Source organism: Hippocampus zosterae, chromosome 2 (genome assembly GCF_025434085.1).
Source record: "Hippocampus zosterae strain Florida chromosome 2, ASM2543408v3, whole genome shotgun sequence".
Lineage (NCBI taxonomy): Eukaryota > Metazoa > Chordata > Actinopteri > Syngnathiformes > Syngnathidae > Hippocampus > Hippocampus zosterae.
This window is the reverse complement of record NC_067452.1, coordinates 40953605-40972127: the sequence shown is the minus strand read 5'-3', so window position 1 is coordinate 40972127 and position 18523 is coordinate 40953605. Positions and strand designations below refer to the sequence as shown.

Genomic DNA, 18523 nt, shown 5'->3' with positions numbered 1-18523 from the left:
GACCAGCAGGCGGCAGTGTGACCACGCAGCATAAAGAGCCAATTTTGCACTTAAGAGTGGACCTGAGTATGTGCGTATACACTGCACATTGAATAAATCTAATTTCATACTCTCACCAGTATGAAATTATAGTACCTGTAACGGCCTTTCGTTTTTTAAAATAACATTTTCACATTATTAAAAGTCAAACAAGTGTAAAATAAAGTGAAATGCCGTTAATAGGCCGCCTTCCGCCCGAATTCAGCATGATAGGTTCGAGTACCGCCCGGTGTTGAAAATAGACGGATGGTGGCCTTGAACTAAAGGTGACACGATTTAAGATGTCTTTGTTTTCGAGAAAGGAGCCGTCATTCAGCTGAATTTTTGCTTTGACTTATTCAGTTAACTTCACAAAGAGCAGACTTTGTCAGAAAGAATTCATTAAAAAAAAAGATGCTCCTGTCATCATGTATGTCTGTTTGTGAATGGTCGTTGGTCTGCAGCAGGGGTTTCTAACTCATTTTTGTCGCGAGCCACATGGCAAGTATTTGTCTCTCGGTGCCCTGAAGACAAGCTGGGATTGGCCCCAGCACGCCCGCGACCCCCCTGACGACAAAGCGGTTCATATGATGGATGGATAGATATTGTAAAGGGTGAGGGAAGCCGACCCCAATTTTTCATGTTTTCTCTTTCACACTGTTTTTGTCACGTGATCCCACTATCCTCTATTTCTCAATGTGGAATTAGAAATGAAAAGTCACGCAATAGTTTTCAACCGGAGATAAAAGTGTGATTGACCATCCATTAGGTTTGAAATGTTTCCCGAGAGACATTTGACCTCCCTCCTTGTTGGACAAAAAGCTTATGTGTCGATGTTTCTTGTGCCCATCGCAGCATTTTTTTTGTCGACATCTATTAATGCACATGGCTGGAAATAGTTTAGCGTGTCAACGGCTCAATGTGACAGCCCTTGGCAACGGGATGAAGAACGAGGCAGCGACAGGGACGTAATTGGACGACGCGAGGAAGGGGCGGACGGGGGGGGGGGGCGGACGAGAGGAATGGCGGACAAAGGCGGCGAGCGACAGAGCGAGTAGACAGCTGGGGGAGGTGGGACAGACCGAGGGAGATTTCTGTCTGTCTCGTTTCCCCTCCAGCCAATTTAAATAATGCGCTACACACACACACACACAGGCAATTAGATTGTGTGCGTGTGTGTGTGTGTGTGTGTGTGTGTGTGCGCGCGCACACTCGTGCACATGTGAGATTTTTCCACCAAGTTGAAAATTGACAAAACTGCTCGTGGAGGAAGGAGACCCACCACATCACGTGTCCCCAAGGAAATTCTACAGAGGTCTATTAAGGCCACACTGAGAAGGACACAAATGTAGAATGACAAGTAAAAATCATAAAGTTACATATTATTAACATAATATTCAAGCCAAAATGTTCTTAGAACAAGTAGCAAGTACTGTATCCCCCACCCCCCAAAAAAGAGGGGGGGAGGCGTTAAGACTGGAACCATATAAAGAAGTCAAGAATAACTGTTGATTCAACTCTTGTTGAAGTAACTATCGTGAGGGTTTGGTCACAAGAAAATGTTTTGAATATAGCTCTTATTTATTAGATATGAAAATTAAAAAAAATTGGTCAACATTTTAGAAAGTATCATGGAAGTTGACATGCTTGAGCTGCTGTCTGTCATGGGCCCACAAAAACGATGTGGCGGGCCACATCTGGCCCCCGGGCCTTGAGTTTGACACCTGCAGCCGCTCCTCCATCAGGATCTTAAGAACTTGAGGTCGTTTGCCATTGCAGCAGATGAAGAAAACGCCACTGTGATGTCACGTCTGTTCCACCACCATCAGGGCGTGTGACGGAGGAAGTCGGGGGAGGAAATGAGGAAGGGAGGGGGGCCTAATTGATTTCCTAATTTTCCTCATGAAAGAGCGGGCAGGTCAGATAAGAGCAGGAGTGAGCGAGAGAGCAAATGTCTGAGAGGAAGAGAGAAAGTTGTGTTAAAAGCTTTGCAAGTGAAGCATGAAGGTGTGTGTGTATGTGTGAGAGAGTGACCTTGTCTTGGTGGAACATGTGCGACAATGCATGTGTGAGAGTGTGTTTGTGTGTCAGTAAAAAAAAGGGAAGCTTGAAACCGTCTGGCTTTACTCCTCCACGTTTCTCTCTCCTTCTCATTTAAACACATCCTCGCTCTCCCCCCCACCAAAAAAACAAACCCTCCACTCATTGCTTGTTTTGCTAGCGTCCCGTTGCGCTAACAGCTAAGATGACCTTTAAGAGCCCAAACAAGCGGTCACGCGACCTTCTCGTTAACGCCGAGCTGTTAATGCCACGGTCAACATCAACTTTAAAATTATTTTATCGGTTCAAAAGACATGCTATAAAAGCGACACGCTAGCCCTGACCCGTACTGAAATAACGACATAAACTTGTCAAATTGAAAGGATGTCGTGAATAGTTGTCGAAGATGAAGCTATAGTTGGACGCTTCAGAAAAGGCAGACTGGGAACCAAATCTCCATCATTGGGTCATCAAAGCCCTTTTCGATTTTTAACTCTTTCACTCCCAAAGACGTTTTTAAACGTCTTTTCAGACTTGGTCCAGAGTTGGCTGGTACTGAATGAGTTAAGAAGTTTCTTTTAACATCGAAAAACTGCTTCTGTGGTAGTTGTTTCAACACTTTGAGCCACACGTCAAATACCAGGCAACACACCTACGTGCAGGAAAGCGATTCAGCGTTCCTTCTTCCGTAATCAATAAATGATGGCCCCGCTCGCAGGCTCGCAGTCTTGAAATATTCACACACGAGCGCACACACATACACGCCGCCAGACAAAAGGAAGGCTTTGGTTAGCCTAGCTTAGACAGCAAGCCGATACAACTTGCCTCGACGCCAATGCCTACGCTTTCTGTTTGCTTGGGTTAATGCTACCACATTTGTCAACTTGCATTTGTCGTCAAAAATTGGAATGAAAAAAGACAACCTCTGACTTAGGGAAAAATCTGAGGTTGTGAGCCCATAAATGGACGTTCATCACCGATTCTTTAACCAGCTAACTATTCTAAGCTTATGCTATTTTATTAATTAGCATTATATGTTCGAGCATCATATTATTCTGATTGGCTAAAGATAAGGAAAGCAGGAAGTGTTTTAGATATTATTTATTTTCGGTATTTCGGTGCAGACGTGTGGAAACGGAGTCCATCTAACTCTCCTTTTATTATATTTACCCCTTCGTAAAGTAAAGCTATCCATTCAAAAACAATGAACCCCTCAACTTACTCTATGCTCAACAAATTGCCAATCCATCTATCTACCTGGCTAGCAAGCTAGCTAGCTGGCTTTTATCTATCATGGCTAGCAAGCTAGCTAGCTGGCTTTTATCTATCTATTTATCCATGTAAACGTGCTAACAGTGCCACAGTTAGCTCCTAATCGACAGGAACATTGTACACTGTCAAACAACATGAAAAATGAGAGTCCATCTACCTCTCCTTTTATTTACCCCTTCGTAAAGTAAAGCTATCCATTCAAAAACGAAGAACCCCTCAACTTACTCTATGCTCAACAAATGGCCGATCCATCTATCTACCTGGCTAGCAAGCTACCTCGCTGGCTTTTTATCTATCATGGCTAGCAAGCTAGCTAGCTGGCTTTTTATCTATCATGGCTAGCAAGCTACAGTGCCCTCCATAATTATTGGCACCCCTGGTTGAGATGTGTTTTTTAGCTTCCAATTATTTTATTTTTTTTCTAAATAATATGGGACCTTAATGGAAAAAAAGAGAAAAATCCAACCTTCAATACAAGTGCATTTATTCAGTGGGGAAAAAATCCCACATAAAGAAATAATTATTTGACATCAAATCACCTGTTCCACAATTATTGGCACCCTTAACAATTCCCAGGAAATAAATATAATTGAAGCATTTCTGTCATTTCTACAGTAGTTTACAAAGTTTACCAGAGTATGTAGGAACATTTAATTAGTAATTCATCACTTCCTGTCTCCCTGGGGTATAAATATGACGTGACACCGAGGCCATTTCTCTTATCCACTCTTAAACATGGGAAAGACAAAGGAACACAGCATACAAGTGAGGCAGATGTGCGTCGACCTTCACAGGTCAGGCAGAGGCTACAAGAAGATTGCCACTCAACTGCAGCTGCCCATATCCACTGTGAGAGGAATAATTAAGAAGTTCAAAACAACTGGAACAGTGGTAAACAAGCCTGGACGAGGAGCCAAGTTTATTTTGCCACCACGCACAGTGAGGAGGATGGTAAGAGAAATCAAAAGATCTCCAAAGCTCACTGTTACAGAATTACAACAAATGGTAGCATCCTGGGGTCACAAAGTCTCCAAATCAACCATCAGGCGCTGTCTACACGCCAACAAGCTGTTTGGGAGGCATGCACGGAGAAAACCTTTCCTCACTCACAATCATAAACGCAAGCGTCTGGAGTTCGCCAAGCGGTATTGGGGCTTCAACTGGGACCGTGTGCTTTGGTCAGATGAGACCAAGATTGAGCTTTTTGGCAACAAACACTCTAAGTGGGTCTGGCGTACCACGAAAGATGCGCATGCTGAAAAGCACCTCATACCCACTGTGAAGTATGGGGGTGGGTCAGTGATGCTGTGGGGCTGTTTCGCTTCCAAAGGCCCTGGGAACCTTGTTAGGGTGCATGGCATCATGAATGCTTTGAAATACCAGGACATTTTAAATCAAAATCTGTTGCCCTCTGCCCGAAAGCTGAAGCTGGGTCGTCACTGGGTCTTTCAGCAAGACAATGACCCTAAACATATGGCCAAATCTACACAGAAATGGTTCACCAGACACAAAATCAAGCTCCTCCCATGGCCATCTCAGTCCCCTGACCTCAACCCCATTGAGAACCTGTGGGGTGAGCTGAAGAGGAGAGTACAGAGGAGAGGACCCAGGTCTCTGGATGATTTAGAGAGATTCTGCAAAGAGGAATGGCTGAAGATCCCTCTTTCTGTCTTTTCCCATCTTGTGAAACATTATAGGAGAAGATTAGGTGCTGTTTTGTTGGCAAAAGGGGGTTGTACAAAATATTAACACCAGGGGTGCTAATAATTGTGACACACATTATTTGATGTCAAATAATTATTTCTTTATGTGGGATTTTTTCCCCACTGAATAAATGCACTTGTATTGAAGGTTGGATTTTTCTCTTTTTTTCCATTAAGGTCCCATATTATTTAGAAAAAAAATAAAATAATTGGAAGCTAAAAAACACATCTCAACCAGGGGTGCCAATACTTATGGAGGGCACTGTAGCTAGCTGGCTTTTTATCTATCTATTTATCCATGTAAACGTGCTAACAGTGCCACAGTTAGCTCCTAATCGACAGGAACATTGTACACTGTCAAACAACATGAAAGATGAGCTGGGTTAGCTGGGTAATTTGTAGCGCTTGATATGTTAAAGACCCAATTTTTGTGGTGACAAATGACTGGCAAACAAGCCTGTTTTAGAGAGTCTGATGCAAACGAGTTCCTTTTCTGCTCCTTTGTGTTTATTCGATGAGGCATAAAGTTGGGCAGTGGCACAAAAAGTCAACGGGGAGCAGAATACAAAACCACATCAATATAGCAAACGACATTCCCGAATTGGAACAAATTTACCACTGAAATCGCATGAAACTGACAACCAACAGAGTATACAGAGCATAACGATTATTTTGTTCACACTCATAAATATTGACTGTGTACATGATGTACAGCATAAGCACCTCGTATGGGTTGGTTGGACGGTCGGTCCGTGATTGGCTGGCGACCAGTCAAATGTGTAACGTCGGCTGGGATCAGCTCCAGCTCACTCGTGACCCGAATGACGAAAATGGAGGAATGAATGCATGGCTGGTGGATGATTGATTTTGATGATGGCTGTTTTGTCCAAAAAAGAATGTCGTCCTTCCCAAAAATGTTTGTCAAAGGTCAGGGGTCATTTGTAACCATCCTATCTCCCCGGCTGATTTTTGAGTTGAGTTGCTTTGCTCTCAGTGACCTTCCTGGAATCCATCACATTGCTGGCGGTCCGGCCTGCGGCAAATTCCATCCCCAAGTCCCTGATGTGAACTCTGACATTTGCCAAGTGTCTTCGCCACGCGGCGTCCATCTTCACAGTCTGACCGCTGAGGTCATGTAAGCTTGGACGCTTCTGATCAAAGGCTTCGCCAACGACTTCGCCGTCCTCGTTCTGAGAATTGCGATTGCTGGCGTGCGCATCGGTGATTTCGCCACATTGCGAGTGCTCCTCGGAACCACAGTGTGTACTTACTGTGACTCTGTTTTGCAAGTGCTGCACTTCACACGCAACGGAGTCCGTCTTTGAGGAAGGACCGCTATTCTTATTATTTTTAGCTTCCAACGTATTGATGATCTCTTGGTTGTGTGTGACACAGCTGCTCGCATTTGCCGTCCTTTCCACTGTCATGTCGCTTGCATGTGATGGGGGAACTGGGACACCCGGCGATGATGATGGTGGTGGTGATGGTGGTGGTGCCGGCCTTGGAGATACGTTCGAGACAACCGGCGGCTCCCGGTTGTTCACAAATTCGATGGAGGAGCCGAGCACGGCGGACATTTCCGGCGTAGCTTCCACTAAGTGCAGCCAGTCCTTGGCGGCCCGTTGAGCAGGATGCGCACAAGGCTGCGACAGCGATGTCTGGCGGTGGAAGTCGGCCTCTGGGATGGTGAGAACTTCGACATGCGGGAAGAGGCGACGGAAGGTGTGAGCTGTCATTTGAAGATGAGCCAAGACGTCGCGGAGGAGGAGCCAGTTCCGAGGACTGGAAAGGGGACACGAAGAAAGAGTAGGCAAGCGGAGAAGTACCAGTCAAAGAGGCGAGCGGCAGCATTGTGGAGCAACTGAAGACGCTTCATGGAGGTTTGGAGCAGCAATCCAACCCGGGGATGTGACATGCATGTATAAAATATGGTCGTCAGACAGCGACACTTACCCCGTTGCCGGTGAAACCTGCAGGGTGTAGCAGGGAAGCAGCGGTTGCTCAATTTCAAACTCCTCCCTTCCGAGCCGCCGTTCTGTCTCGTCCTCCTCTTCAGGCCCCGGCGGGTGGGCCAGGATGTTGTAAACTCCGCCCTCAGTGGATGGCTCTATCAAATCCGCAGGAATCACCAACAAAGGAAAACAATGTTGTCAGAATCTTGACATTTCCTTCTGTCAAGCGCGCCAACGCAAGATGAAGACACTCACAAGGAGCATGGAGGTGACACCAACAGTCAAATGACTGAGTGCGGACTTTGACCGTAGTTTAATTCAATTCCCTGTGTTGAGTTTGCATGTTCTCCATGCGTGGGTTTTTTCCGGGTAATCCGGTTTCCTCCCACATTCCAAAAACATGCATGGCAGGCTGATTGAACACTCCAAATTGTCCCTCGGTGTGAGTGTGAGCGTGGATGGTTGTTCATCTATGTGTGCCCTGCGATTAGCTGGCAACCGATTCAGGGTGTCCCCCGCCTACTGCCCAAACGGGCTGGGATAGGCTCCGGCACCCCCCCCCCCCGGAACCCTTATGAGGATAAAGCGGATTTATGAATCGGTGAATGAATTGATTGAACTGTGACTGTCACGTGACCAAACCCAGAAAACTGTGTCGTTTGCAATGCGAGCCCGAAGACGCTTTGACGTCGATTTCCGTTGACAGCAGAGGGCGGTAGAGTGTCAAAATAGCCACACCCCTCCATGGATGAAAATATCTGCTTAATTCTTATTCTTCAAAAGCAAGTTATAAGAACACCCGGTTTAAACCCGTGAGGACACATATCGGTGCCAAGAAAATATTTGGGGGCGGCCCGGTAGCCCAGTGGTTAGCACGTGGGCTTCACAGTGCAGAGGTACCGGGTTCGATTCCAGCTCCGGCCTCCCTGTGTGGAGTTTGCATGTTCTCCTCGGGCCTGCGTGGGTTTTCTCCGGGTGCTCCGGGTTCCTCCCACATTCCAAAAATATGCGTGGCAGGCTGATTGAACACTCTAAATTGTCCCTAGGGGGCGACTGTGAGTGCGAATGGTTGTTTGTCTCTGTGTGCCCTGCGATTGGCTGGCAACCGATTCAGGGTGTTCCCCGCCTACTGCCCGAAGACGGCTGGGATAGGCTCCAGCACCCCCCGCGACCCTCGCGAGGATCAAGCGGCTCGGAAGAAAATTTTGGACTTGACTTCCACTTGGAATTTCTCAATGTCACTTGGCCTCACGATCTCATGCGTGCCCGATTCCCTCAAAGCGTTTTCGGTTCGTGCGGCAGCCCTTCATGCGATTTTGTGTGATTGTGTGAAACGAACCGCACACGGAACTGCCATAAAAATCCCAGCAGATTCCAGAATCCCCTTCCGGCCTTCCCTGGAGATCAGCCAGATATTCTGCAGAGAGAGCGAGACAGACGGGGGGGCCATTAGCGACCCGAGACGACGGCGCCGGAAAGACAACAAAAGGAGCCGCGCTAACACTGAGAGATGGGCGTGTTCAGACGGGGGGGCGGGGGGGGGGCTGATTGCTGAGAGAAGATAGATGTCGGCAGGTGTGTGTGTGTGTGTGTGTGCGCGCGCGCGGCAGTAAGCTGCTCTGAGATTCAGCAGCCAAGCCTCATTAAAAGCCTCTGGAGGGAGAGAACAAACACAGGCGGTGAATTGTAATCAGGCTAGCGGACGCACGCACGCTGCGGCACTTTTCGCTTGTTCTTTTCCCCGCACGTTCCGACTGTTGCTTCTGCGAGTATGTCGTTATCTTGCGCGTTGCCATTAGTAGCATTTCCTCGAAATGTTTCAAACAAAAAAGTGAAAAAGTGAATCGGAGGCTCGATAAAGCACCATGAAAGTGCAAATCATTTATCGTCCCGTTAAAATTGAATGATACATTCTTGGATTGTCTACGATGAGGTTTTTGCAAATGTACAATTAGTACTTCAAATGGATTTAGTGGTTACTGGTTAACGAACAGCGATCGCGGATTTGAGGTACGAGTCCAGCCCCCTCAGCGCCATATATGTCGATGTACAGTATAGGACAACGACAATGATGATCTGGCGTATCAATAAGTCGCGACTGGTGGGTTCAAGGGAAGGCCCGCTCACTGATGTGACGTCACCTTCGTTCCTAAAATGGCGTCTTGCGATAAAATCAAACAAGGGACGACAGAAAGAGACAAAAAGATCCCACCTGATACTGAGCGAACTTGTTGTTTGTTTACCAATACATCCAAATGTGTCTTTGGAGGTACTCTTGAAACTCATTTCAACATTTAATATATTTATGACCACATTTTTTTTTGCTCATGAGCTACTTTGTGGTTAAAACATATCCAGTATGCTATTCTCTTGCCCTGCCCCAACCGCTGAAATTTAGATTTTTTTTGGCCTGTTTTACTGCCACTTCACCTCCTTTCTCCCGCGCCTCTCCCGCTCAGACAATTGGCGATGAGGTGAAAATTTTCCTGCAAAGTAATTCCGAAGACATTGCTATGGAGGATTCTACATCAAATGACTGTTACAACACTACATCTTGTGTATCGTGGGGGCTTCTTGAATACCCACAACAAACGATGGACTAGTGTGCACAAACTATGATCCCTAAACACTATCATTGAAATTCACGCTATCATTCAAAAAACGTCTCTCCTCTGCAAAGTTCCGCCAACAACACCACCGGCTAAATTTAGCTCCTTCCTGGCATGCAAAGATCTTCATCTGTCAAACCCCCTTTCTCAAGTGGTCTCGTTCCACTTGCTTGGTGCGCAATGGGATTCCGATGATGACGTTCACAATCTAAATGTCATAGCAATCGCACTAGTTTGGTTTAAGCTAAACCGACCCTGACAAATGTGAACCCGGACTTAGACAGCAAACACGTTGACATTTCCGTCCTACCCTCTAAGAAGGTTTCCATGGCAACACTGCCGGTCATGTCTATTGGTCCTCTTCCGGAGCAAGAGGTCAGGGTGGGGTCGGCGCCGCAGGCCAGCAGGAAACGTACCACTTCCACGTGGTTGTTCTCAACAGCGTCATGTAACGGCCTGACCGCAAGACGGAAGAGGACACAGCTTGTGATGGAACAGCCATGCAGGACATGCACATTTTGGATCCCGAATTGCTCGGAGCTGAACACGACTCATGGATGTACGGTATTTTACAGCCCCCTGGATGTGACGCTCTGAACATTCTCTCGATTTTTTTTTCGGTCCAACGTGACGGGGCCTGTTGAACTCCTGCACGCTCTTGGTCCGAATGCTGCGCCTCAATTTCAAGGTGTTGGAAATAATAATAATAATAATAATGCATTTTATTCATAAGCACATTTATTTATAATAAAATTTATTATTTGTAATAATAATACATTTTATTATAATAGTGGTCATATTATTTGTAATAATAATACATTTGATTTATAATACATTTATAAATATTATTGTAATATGCATATTATAATATAAATAAATAATTAATATTTATATATACATATTATTTATATGATTATTTATATACATTATATTTATATTATAATAATATAAATAAATATAACATTTATTGATATTATTATTATGCATTTTATTTATATTATTTATTATTTATTAATAATACCTTTTATTTATATTAATAAGAATACATTTTATTCACTGAGGCCACCTTTACATAGAGCAACAATTTTGTCTTTTTAGATCCTTTTTTTGCCATGAGTTATAATATATATATATGTAAATAAAATGTATAATAATAATAATAATATAAATATAACATATATAAATAATAATAAATAATATGTATATATAATATAAATAATATTATAATTAAATATTATATTTATGAGTTACAACAGTGGACTTCCATTGAATGTGAGAGCGTTAACACCATTTGAACAAATCTGCTGCCTATTCACACCCGAGGAGGCAAAATGGCTAGTTGGGCCCAATTTGGACTTTTTTCCACTTTGGCGCGCACTCACTTTTGTTGCCGCTGGTATAAAGTACTTGACTTGACTTGTGAGCAGAATCTCATGCATTTTACCTGGTTCCATCCTGAGCGCTGCAGTTGACATCTGCCCCGTGCGCCACCAGGTGGCGCACAATCGTGAGCCAGCCTCGAGTGCAGGCCTCATGCAGGGCGCAATAGCCGGCATCGTCTCTGTGGTTGATGTTGCAGAGCCTCTGCTGCAGACAGTCGAGCGCCCCCTCCTGGTCACAGGCAAGACCCAACAACAGCCAATGAGGAGAGAGCATCGTCAATATTTCAAATTCTAGCGTTTCTACGATTTGCCATCAAATACGCTTCATTTTCGCGTTAAGTGATCGATAATATACACGTATGACCGGCGTTAGTTACTTCGCGTCCCGGCCGGGCGTCATGCTGCAACGGCGTCTCGTCTCCTGCAGGTTCGACGGCAAAGCTTGGCTGCAAAGGTGGCGAGCATGAGTCGGAGGCAACCTGCAAGACACCAAAACAAAGAGATCATTTACGTATGACACAAATTTTTAGCAGTTTTTAAATTTATAGATGCAAGACAAATATTTTGGCGCTGATTCCACATCTACCCTCTCGAGCACATCAGCTTTTCCCAATAACAATATAAAAGCAATGCCATAATATGTAATACATGTGTAGTTTGATACATATAGTACTATTCATGAATTAAGGGTTAGGTCAGGGGTGGGCAAACATTTTGACTCGGGGGGCCGCATTGACTTTTAAAATTTGACAGAAGGGCCAGGTCAGCACGAGCTATGTTACATAAAAAAAAAATTTGTTGACAGTCCATATCAAACATCAACAGAACAAAAGCATGAAATTACTGTATTAATATATTTTTAAAATGACAACAGTGTTGTTGATGACCTATTTTAGCCTGTGCATTGCTGCAGATGGGTCGTGATCAGGTACTAAGTGGTCGAAAAGACCCCCCGCCCCCTGTTCTGCAACGTCAAGTCAATGCGCCACCTGGCGGTGAAACGCCTGTCATTACAAGTCCAATTGAAATGAATGCAATCATTCACATCGAACCTTAATTGTGGACCACCCTTCGGCGGGCCGGATTAAAAAGACCAACGGGCCGGATTCGGCCCGTGGGCCGTAGTTTACCCACCTCTGGGTTAGGTTCTGCGACAGGCGGAATTTTTTTTTTTTTCTCCCTGAGACGTCATGCAGCCGAAATTCTAATATATGGTCAAATCTGGAGAGAGCAAGCTTCTATAGCTCAAACTAACAACGTAAAAACAAAAAAAGGGCACTTTAATTGCAAAATAACGCTTTATTACAAGAAGAACATTGCACTGATGCATGAACTACGCATGAACTTTTCATGAATATTGAACCGTATCCATGTTCTCACCACCGCAATGCTTTCGTACGCCACCTTGCCCAATAGGATTGCATCACCAAAGCTTTGATATTTACTGAAATGCTGCACAAACCCCATTATTCATATTTCTTAAAAAAAAAAAAAACTTTTACTGTTGGCCACTGTCCAAATATCCATTCCATGAATGATTAAAACGCCGCAACGCAACGCATTTTGCGTTGTTTGTTAGCGTTAGGCTAATCGGACTTCGCTAAGCCAAACTTGTGGTGAAATGTGTCACATTCCGGATGTTGTGTCTGTTGAAAATCCACATCACAGCGCTGCCGACACCGGCAACTAATTCTGCTGCCTAGCGGCCGCGTGGCGTGTGCGCGTGTGGCGCGTGTATGCGCGTGCGCAAGACGCCCATGTGCAGGGGCCGCTCGCCATTGCGCATCAGCAGACAAGATACGAGCTTTGCCCTGGAGGGGCGCGTCTGTGTGTCGGTGGAGAGTGACAGAAAAGTGTGTGCGTGTGCGTGTGCGCGTGTGTGTGTGTTCATTCTGCCAGAGGAAACGTCTTCTCCGGCTGCTGTCACAAAGCACAAGCAGACGATGGAACACACACACACACACACACACACACACTGATAAACAACAGAAAAAAGAAGGAATTGCTTGTACGATCTTTTGTATGGTGGTACTTACAAGCACCCCCGACTTGCAGGTTTTTCAAGTAATGCGCTGAAGCTCGCTCGTGTTTCTTTTGCGGTGTGTTGTGAGCAAAAAAATGTGTCCTCAAGGTGACCTTTTTCTTAAAACCACGGGAGAGTGCTGCGAAGAAACACGTGATGTCGTGACTGCAATCCCTGAGTGGGGCACGTGCGGTTTGGCGGATAGCAAACGGTTCTTCAAAAAGGGTAGCGGGTTGGCTCGATTAAAACTACGCCCACTTGAAGTTTGTCAAACTTAACGTGGAAGATGACAAGCAGCCTCCACCGTCTCACAAAATCTGCTCGCTTAATGCGCAGAATACACGGATGTGCGAACAAACCTAGCATCAGAATCACGCTCGGAATAAGGTTTTTCCACAAAAACTTGTGAACACAAATGATGCAGCAACACATTTAGCCAGACATTAAGAGATTGCCCTTCTCCGGTGGCTAGGGGGCGCAATAGCCCCACCAAAAACCTGCATTTTTTTTAGATGCTATTTTATATGCTATTCCATAATTATTTATGCCATGATTGGGTGTTGCCTCAGCCCTGAGCAACTGTGATGTCATTTTCAGTCGACAGCAAGCGGCAAAATTTGCCGCCCTCCCCCCGGACATGGACAAAAATGGATTTTACTGCTTTACTCCATCCATCCATCTATTTTCCGAACCGCTTGATCCTCGCGAGGGTCGCGGGGGGTGCTGGAGCCTATCCCAGCTGTCTTCGGGCAGTAGGCGGGGGACACCCTGAACTGGTTGCCAGCCAATCGCACTCACACTCACACCTAGGGACAATTTAGAGTGTTCAATCAGCCTGCCATGCATGTTTTTGGAATGTGGGAGGAAACCGGAGCACCCGGAGAAAACCCACGCAGGCCCGGGGAGAACATGCAAACTCCACACAGGGAGGCCAGAGCTGGAATCGAACCCGGTACCTCTGCACTGTGAAGCCCACGTGCTAACCACTGGACTACCGGGCCGCCACTGCTTTACTCATATTCCACAAACATAGAATATGATTGAAAAATGATTATAAGTCCGATTATTCTGTCACCGCTATATCTATAAGGCGCCTGCTCACAGAATTGTCCTATAGCTGCTTGCGTATAAAAAGAGCAAATCGACGCTCTTCCAGAAGAATGACACCACTCTGAAGAAGGTTCACCTTCCCTTTCACTACTCACCCGCACAATCCCGCCCTCACCATCACCTCTTTCCTCGTCTGCCTCCTCCGCCGCCTCGCTCGTGTGCTTGGTCTTGCGCAGATGTTTCCCCGCGGGCTTTTCGAGGTCGTCATCGGATGAGAGCGCCAGGAGTGACGACACCCCGCGGTTCTCCTTCAACTTCCTCCGACGCTTCTCCTGGAGGCAGGATGCGGCGACGTGGGACGACTGCCAGAGGTTAGAACTGCCCATCTGTCTCGGGGCGCGAGGCAAGGACATGTGGACTGATGGGAAAAAATATATATAAATTCACAATTATTAAAATATATAATTTTTAAAAAAAAAAATTTAAAAATTTTATATATATATATATATATATATATATAATTTTATTTATTTTAAACAATTTTCTAATTAAAAAAAATATATATAATTTTTTAAAAAATGTTTTTTTAATTTTATATATATTTTTTTAAATGTGTTTTTAGGAATCCCATAATACGGACCGTTTTGTCAACATTGTGGGTTTTGTCATGGAGAAAATTTGGCAAGCTGTGATACGAGGCGCGGAGATTGTTTTACGTTCGTCTGCAGTCCCTTAGCCAATCAGGATGCAGAACACAGAAAAAAATCATGAATTCAAAAAGATCTATATGGGGAAAAAAAAAATGTGTGAAAAAGTGAAGCCGTGAAAGATGAAGGGTGTTACAGCGGGGGATCACTCTCAACCAAAAGTCTTGCATACTGTCATCAAATGTATGTGTTGACATGTGGGCGTGGCCTAGTAAAGTGACGCAAGTCGCCATGACAGCAATTCAGGTTGGTGCATTTTCAACGCAGTTGAGTTCCGGGTGAACATCTGCTCCATGCTCCTTGCCAGTGCTTTTATTTTGTATTTCATACCGTTGGTCCTGTTCGATAAAAGGTTAAAGGGGAAGTCAACCCCAAAAAATGTTTTGAAAATTATCAGTTCTTTGCAGCCCCACTAGTCAAAAAAAACCCCCAAAAAAACAACATTCTGATTAATATTGTCATGATTCTGTTAGTGACCAACAGGTGGCACTGTAAGGCCCCCCCTGCAGCTGCGCACCTGTTGGTCATTAGGTAATTAGTGCTTTAAAAGGACTCCCAGTCCGAACACTCAGTGTTGAGTCATTTTTACTGTTATGATTCGGTTTGGGACCAACAGGTGGCACTGTAGGGCTCCCGCTGCAGCTGCGGACCTGTTGGTCTTTAGGTCATTTGTGCTTTAAAAGGACTCCCAGCCCGAACGCTCATTGTCGGCTCATTGTTTGCTCTTTGCTACTGTCATGTTTTGGTCACGGTTCTGTTTTAGCTTCAGTTGCTATTTTTGTTTGCTACTTTGGACTATGATTGTTATTGAATTTTGTTTTCTTTGTGTTTTAAAACAATCCTTTAGTACACCTTGCTCCTCCCTCCTGCCTGCTTTTCGGGGGTCCACCACCACCACCAGCACCTTGCACACGTGACAAATATTGCATTTGCGGAATATGAGATAAGCCGTAAAATCCACCCGGTTTTGTCCATCTCATTTGTTCGCTTGCTGTCGACTGAAAATGAAAAATCTCCACGACACGCTTCCTCACGGACAAAACTTGCAAGCTCCCACAAGACGCCGATGCCGAGTGCAAGCCAGCAGGTGACGGATGGCATGAAAAAAGAAAGCAGAAACGCGTAAATGCAGCCTGAGGTTGTTTTACCAGGAATGAATTATTAATCGGCCGGACGCATTTCCTGCCCTCGGGAGCGTGAGCTCCGTCATGGGTGAATTCCCTCGAACATTGAACTGGAAATATTCCTGCTCGCCTGCCAGTGAATGTCAACATTTTGTGAGATGGATTGAGAGTTCACACACGTAGGAACCCCGACAAGAGGTTACTTTCTGCTATTATCGAGAAAACGTACGGTGAGGTGAGGCAGCTGGCTCAAGTCAAGCCTTTCCTTTCTCTTGTGAGCACTTTTGAAACCGGCGTTCATGCCTCCGTCACATCCCGGCTGGATCACTGTAATGCATTTTACTGTGGAGTCAGCCAAGTCCTCCATTAAGAGTCTCCAGTTGGTCCAAAATGCTGCGGCTCACCTCTTTGCTGGTACTCGTAAGAGGGAGCGCACAACTCCTACTCTGGCTTCTCTTCGCTGGCTCCCTGCACGTTTTAGAGTTCTTTTTCAGATCCCTATGATTAGTTTTCAAATCTTGAAATGGCCTCGTCCCTTCTTGACCTCTCTGAACTCGTCCGCCACCGACACACCTGCCCGGTGCGTCAGGTTTGTGGACCAAACGCTATTAGAGGTACCGAGAACTAAGCCTTTTTACCCGTTGCTGCCCCCTGGATGCCCGTCTTTCAAACTTACTTTAACTGTGTGCTGCAGTCGATGTAAATAATGTTGAATAACGCAAATACACATTTTACAAAAATTGTAAAAGTACAAAAAATTTACAAAAAATTATTAAGTTATTCTTGAATATATTTTTTTTTACTTTCAACCACTCAAAATGTTCGGTGGCATTCAGCGCTATACATACACATACACAGTTCTTATTTTTTCTTTGTATTTTTTGCCCTCTATGGACAATAAAAACGGGACTGTGCTATGACCAAAACATATTTATATATATATATATATATATATATATATATATATATATATATATATATATATATATATATATATATATATATATATATATATATATATATAGGCGGCCCGGTAGTCCAGTGGTTAGCACGTGGGCTTCACAGTGCAGAGGTACCGGGTTCGATTCCAGCTCCGGCCTCCCTGTGTGGAGTTTGCATGTTCTCCCCGGGCCTGCGTGGGTTTTCTCCGGGTGCTCCGGTTTCCTCCCACATTCTAAAAATACGCATGGCAGGCTAATTGAACACTCTGAATTGTCCCTAGGTGTGAGTGTGAGTGCGAATGGTTGTTCGTCTCTGTGTGCCCTGCGATTGGCTGGCAACCGATTCAGGGTGTCCCCCGCCTACTGCCCGGAGACAGCTGGGATAGGCTCCAGCACCCCCCGCGACCCTAGTGAGGATTAAGCGGTTCGGAAAATGGATGGATGGATGGATATATATATATACACTGTATATATATTTAATTTAAAAAATATATATATATATAAAACACATGAATTGGAATATTTCATATCACACAATATTTATGCTTTGCCTTTGATTTAAAGATGACATGCAAATATCTACAAAAATTGTAGAAATTGTCACAAAATAGTCATTTTTCTTGATTCTTGAGACTTAATTCTTTTGGTTTCACAGTTTTTGCCGTCTTTGTCATGAATAGATGGTTTTAATTGTTTGTTGTCTGAATAATTTTCGCCCCATGTCCGGCACTTTCTATATTAGCGGGGGTTGTTTTAAAATGCTCTCGCAATACACTTGAGTTGCTGAAGGGGATTCATTGGGGCGTGTTGTCTGTAAAGGGGTTGCGGACGGGAGTTGAATTACCTTTCACGTCATCATTGGGTAGACGGGGCTTTTTGTTCCGGGGGCCATTCAGCTCGTCGCAACTTTTTTGCTTGCTCACGTCCTCCGCTGTCACATCTGTTGTGCAAAGAAGGTGACGGGTGAACTATAGTAATAAACTACAGTCGTTCATGCTCGTAATTCAAATGCTATTTCCCCATTTGGAAGGAATTGAAATAACTGGAAACCTTGATTAACCTTTAGGTCCTTCGAAACAAAAAAACCCTAAGTTACGCGTTTTACAATTTTTGTAATGATGTATGTTGTGTTATACATTCTTTTTTTTCAAACACTCAAAATGTTCAGAGGCATCTGTGCTATCCATATATATATAGTTTTTATTAGTTCTTTGGGATTTTTTATTCTTTATTTTTTGCAAAAGGAAAAAAAAATGGTGTCTGGAGGTCCCAACCAAGCCCTACTACCAATCCCGACCGGACGTGTTCATGTCAAATGCATCGGTTTGAAGCCTCCTGCAAAAAGGCAAACTCATTTGCGATCCTCCTTGCATCTGTCCAAGCGAAAACAAAGCGATTGACGTAAAAATGGCGTGAAATGCATGTTTACACATTAGGTTTACGATGCATTCAAAAATATGAATTATAATGGGTCTCTATGGTGCAAAATATGTCAATTGTGAAGATTACGGAATCAAAACGTTTTTTTATTATTGCTGCAATGCCTGAGAATGATCAGCCGGTGACGTCATGAAATTTAGGCCATTTTAGAACCCCTCCATAAGTTTCAGCTCTCTCGTGTTTTTCCGAATGCCTTTGCCTTTGATTCAAAGACATAATTTTGCATTTATCGCAAGTGGTGGACTACGAGGGTTAAGAGAAG

At 44.6% G+C, this 18523-nt stretch overlaps 1 protein-coding gene across 2 annotated transcripts; it reads right to left on the bottom strand.

The window, feature by feature from the left end:
- Positions 1-5518: 5518 nt before the first annotated feature.
- On the bottom strand, positions 5519-17866 carry LOC127593474 (BCL-6 corepressor-like). Of its 2 annotated transcripts, XM_052054964.1 has the most exons (8): positions 17666-17866; positions 14205-14467; positions 11354-11455; positions 11039-11205; positions 9905-10050; positions 8325-8402; positions 6987-7140; positions 5519-6815 (listed from the first exon to the last, which is right to left on the bottom strand). In XM_052054964.1, exons 2-8 carry the CDS (start codon positions 14460-14462, stop codon positions 5984-5986), a joined length of 1737 nt encoding a protein of 578 aa, XP_051910924.1. In that variant the 5' UTR covers positions 14463-14467; positions 17666-17866; the 3' UTR covers positions 5519-5983. The 2 variants fall into 2 exon arrangements, with proteins under 2 accessions (XP_051910924.1, XP_051910933.1); XM_052054973.1 differs by lacking the exon at positions 17666-17866 and having other exon boundaries at positions 14231-14456.
- Positions 17867-18523: the final 657 nt, after the last annotated feature.

Bases quoted from the DNA above. Each gene is read 5' to 3' on its own strand.
- LOC127593474 (XM_052054964.1), bottom strand. From the start codon at position 14,462: ATGTCCTTGCCTCGCGCCCCGAGACAGATGGGCAGTTCTAACCTCTGG. The intron at 7,141-8,324 runs GTTCGTTTCACA...CGGATTTGATAG, and splicing joins TTATGGCAGTTCCGTGTGCG to AGCCATCCACTGAGGGCGGA. The intron at 6,816-6,986 runs GTAAGTGTCGCT...TCCCCTTTCCAG, and splicing joins CAGGTTTCACCGGCAACGGG to TCCTCGGAACTGGCTCCTCC.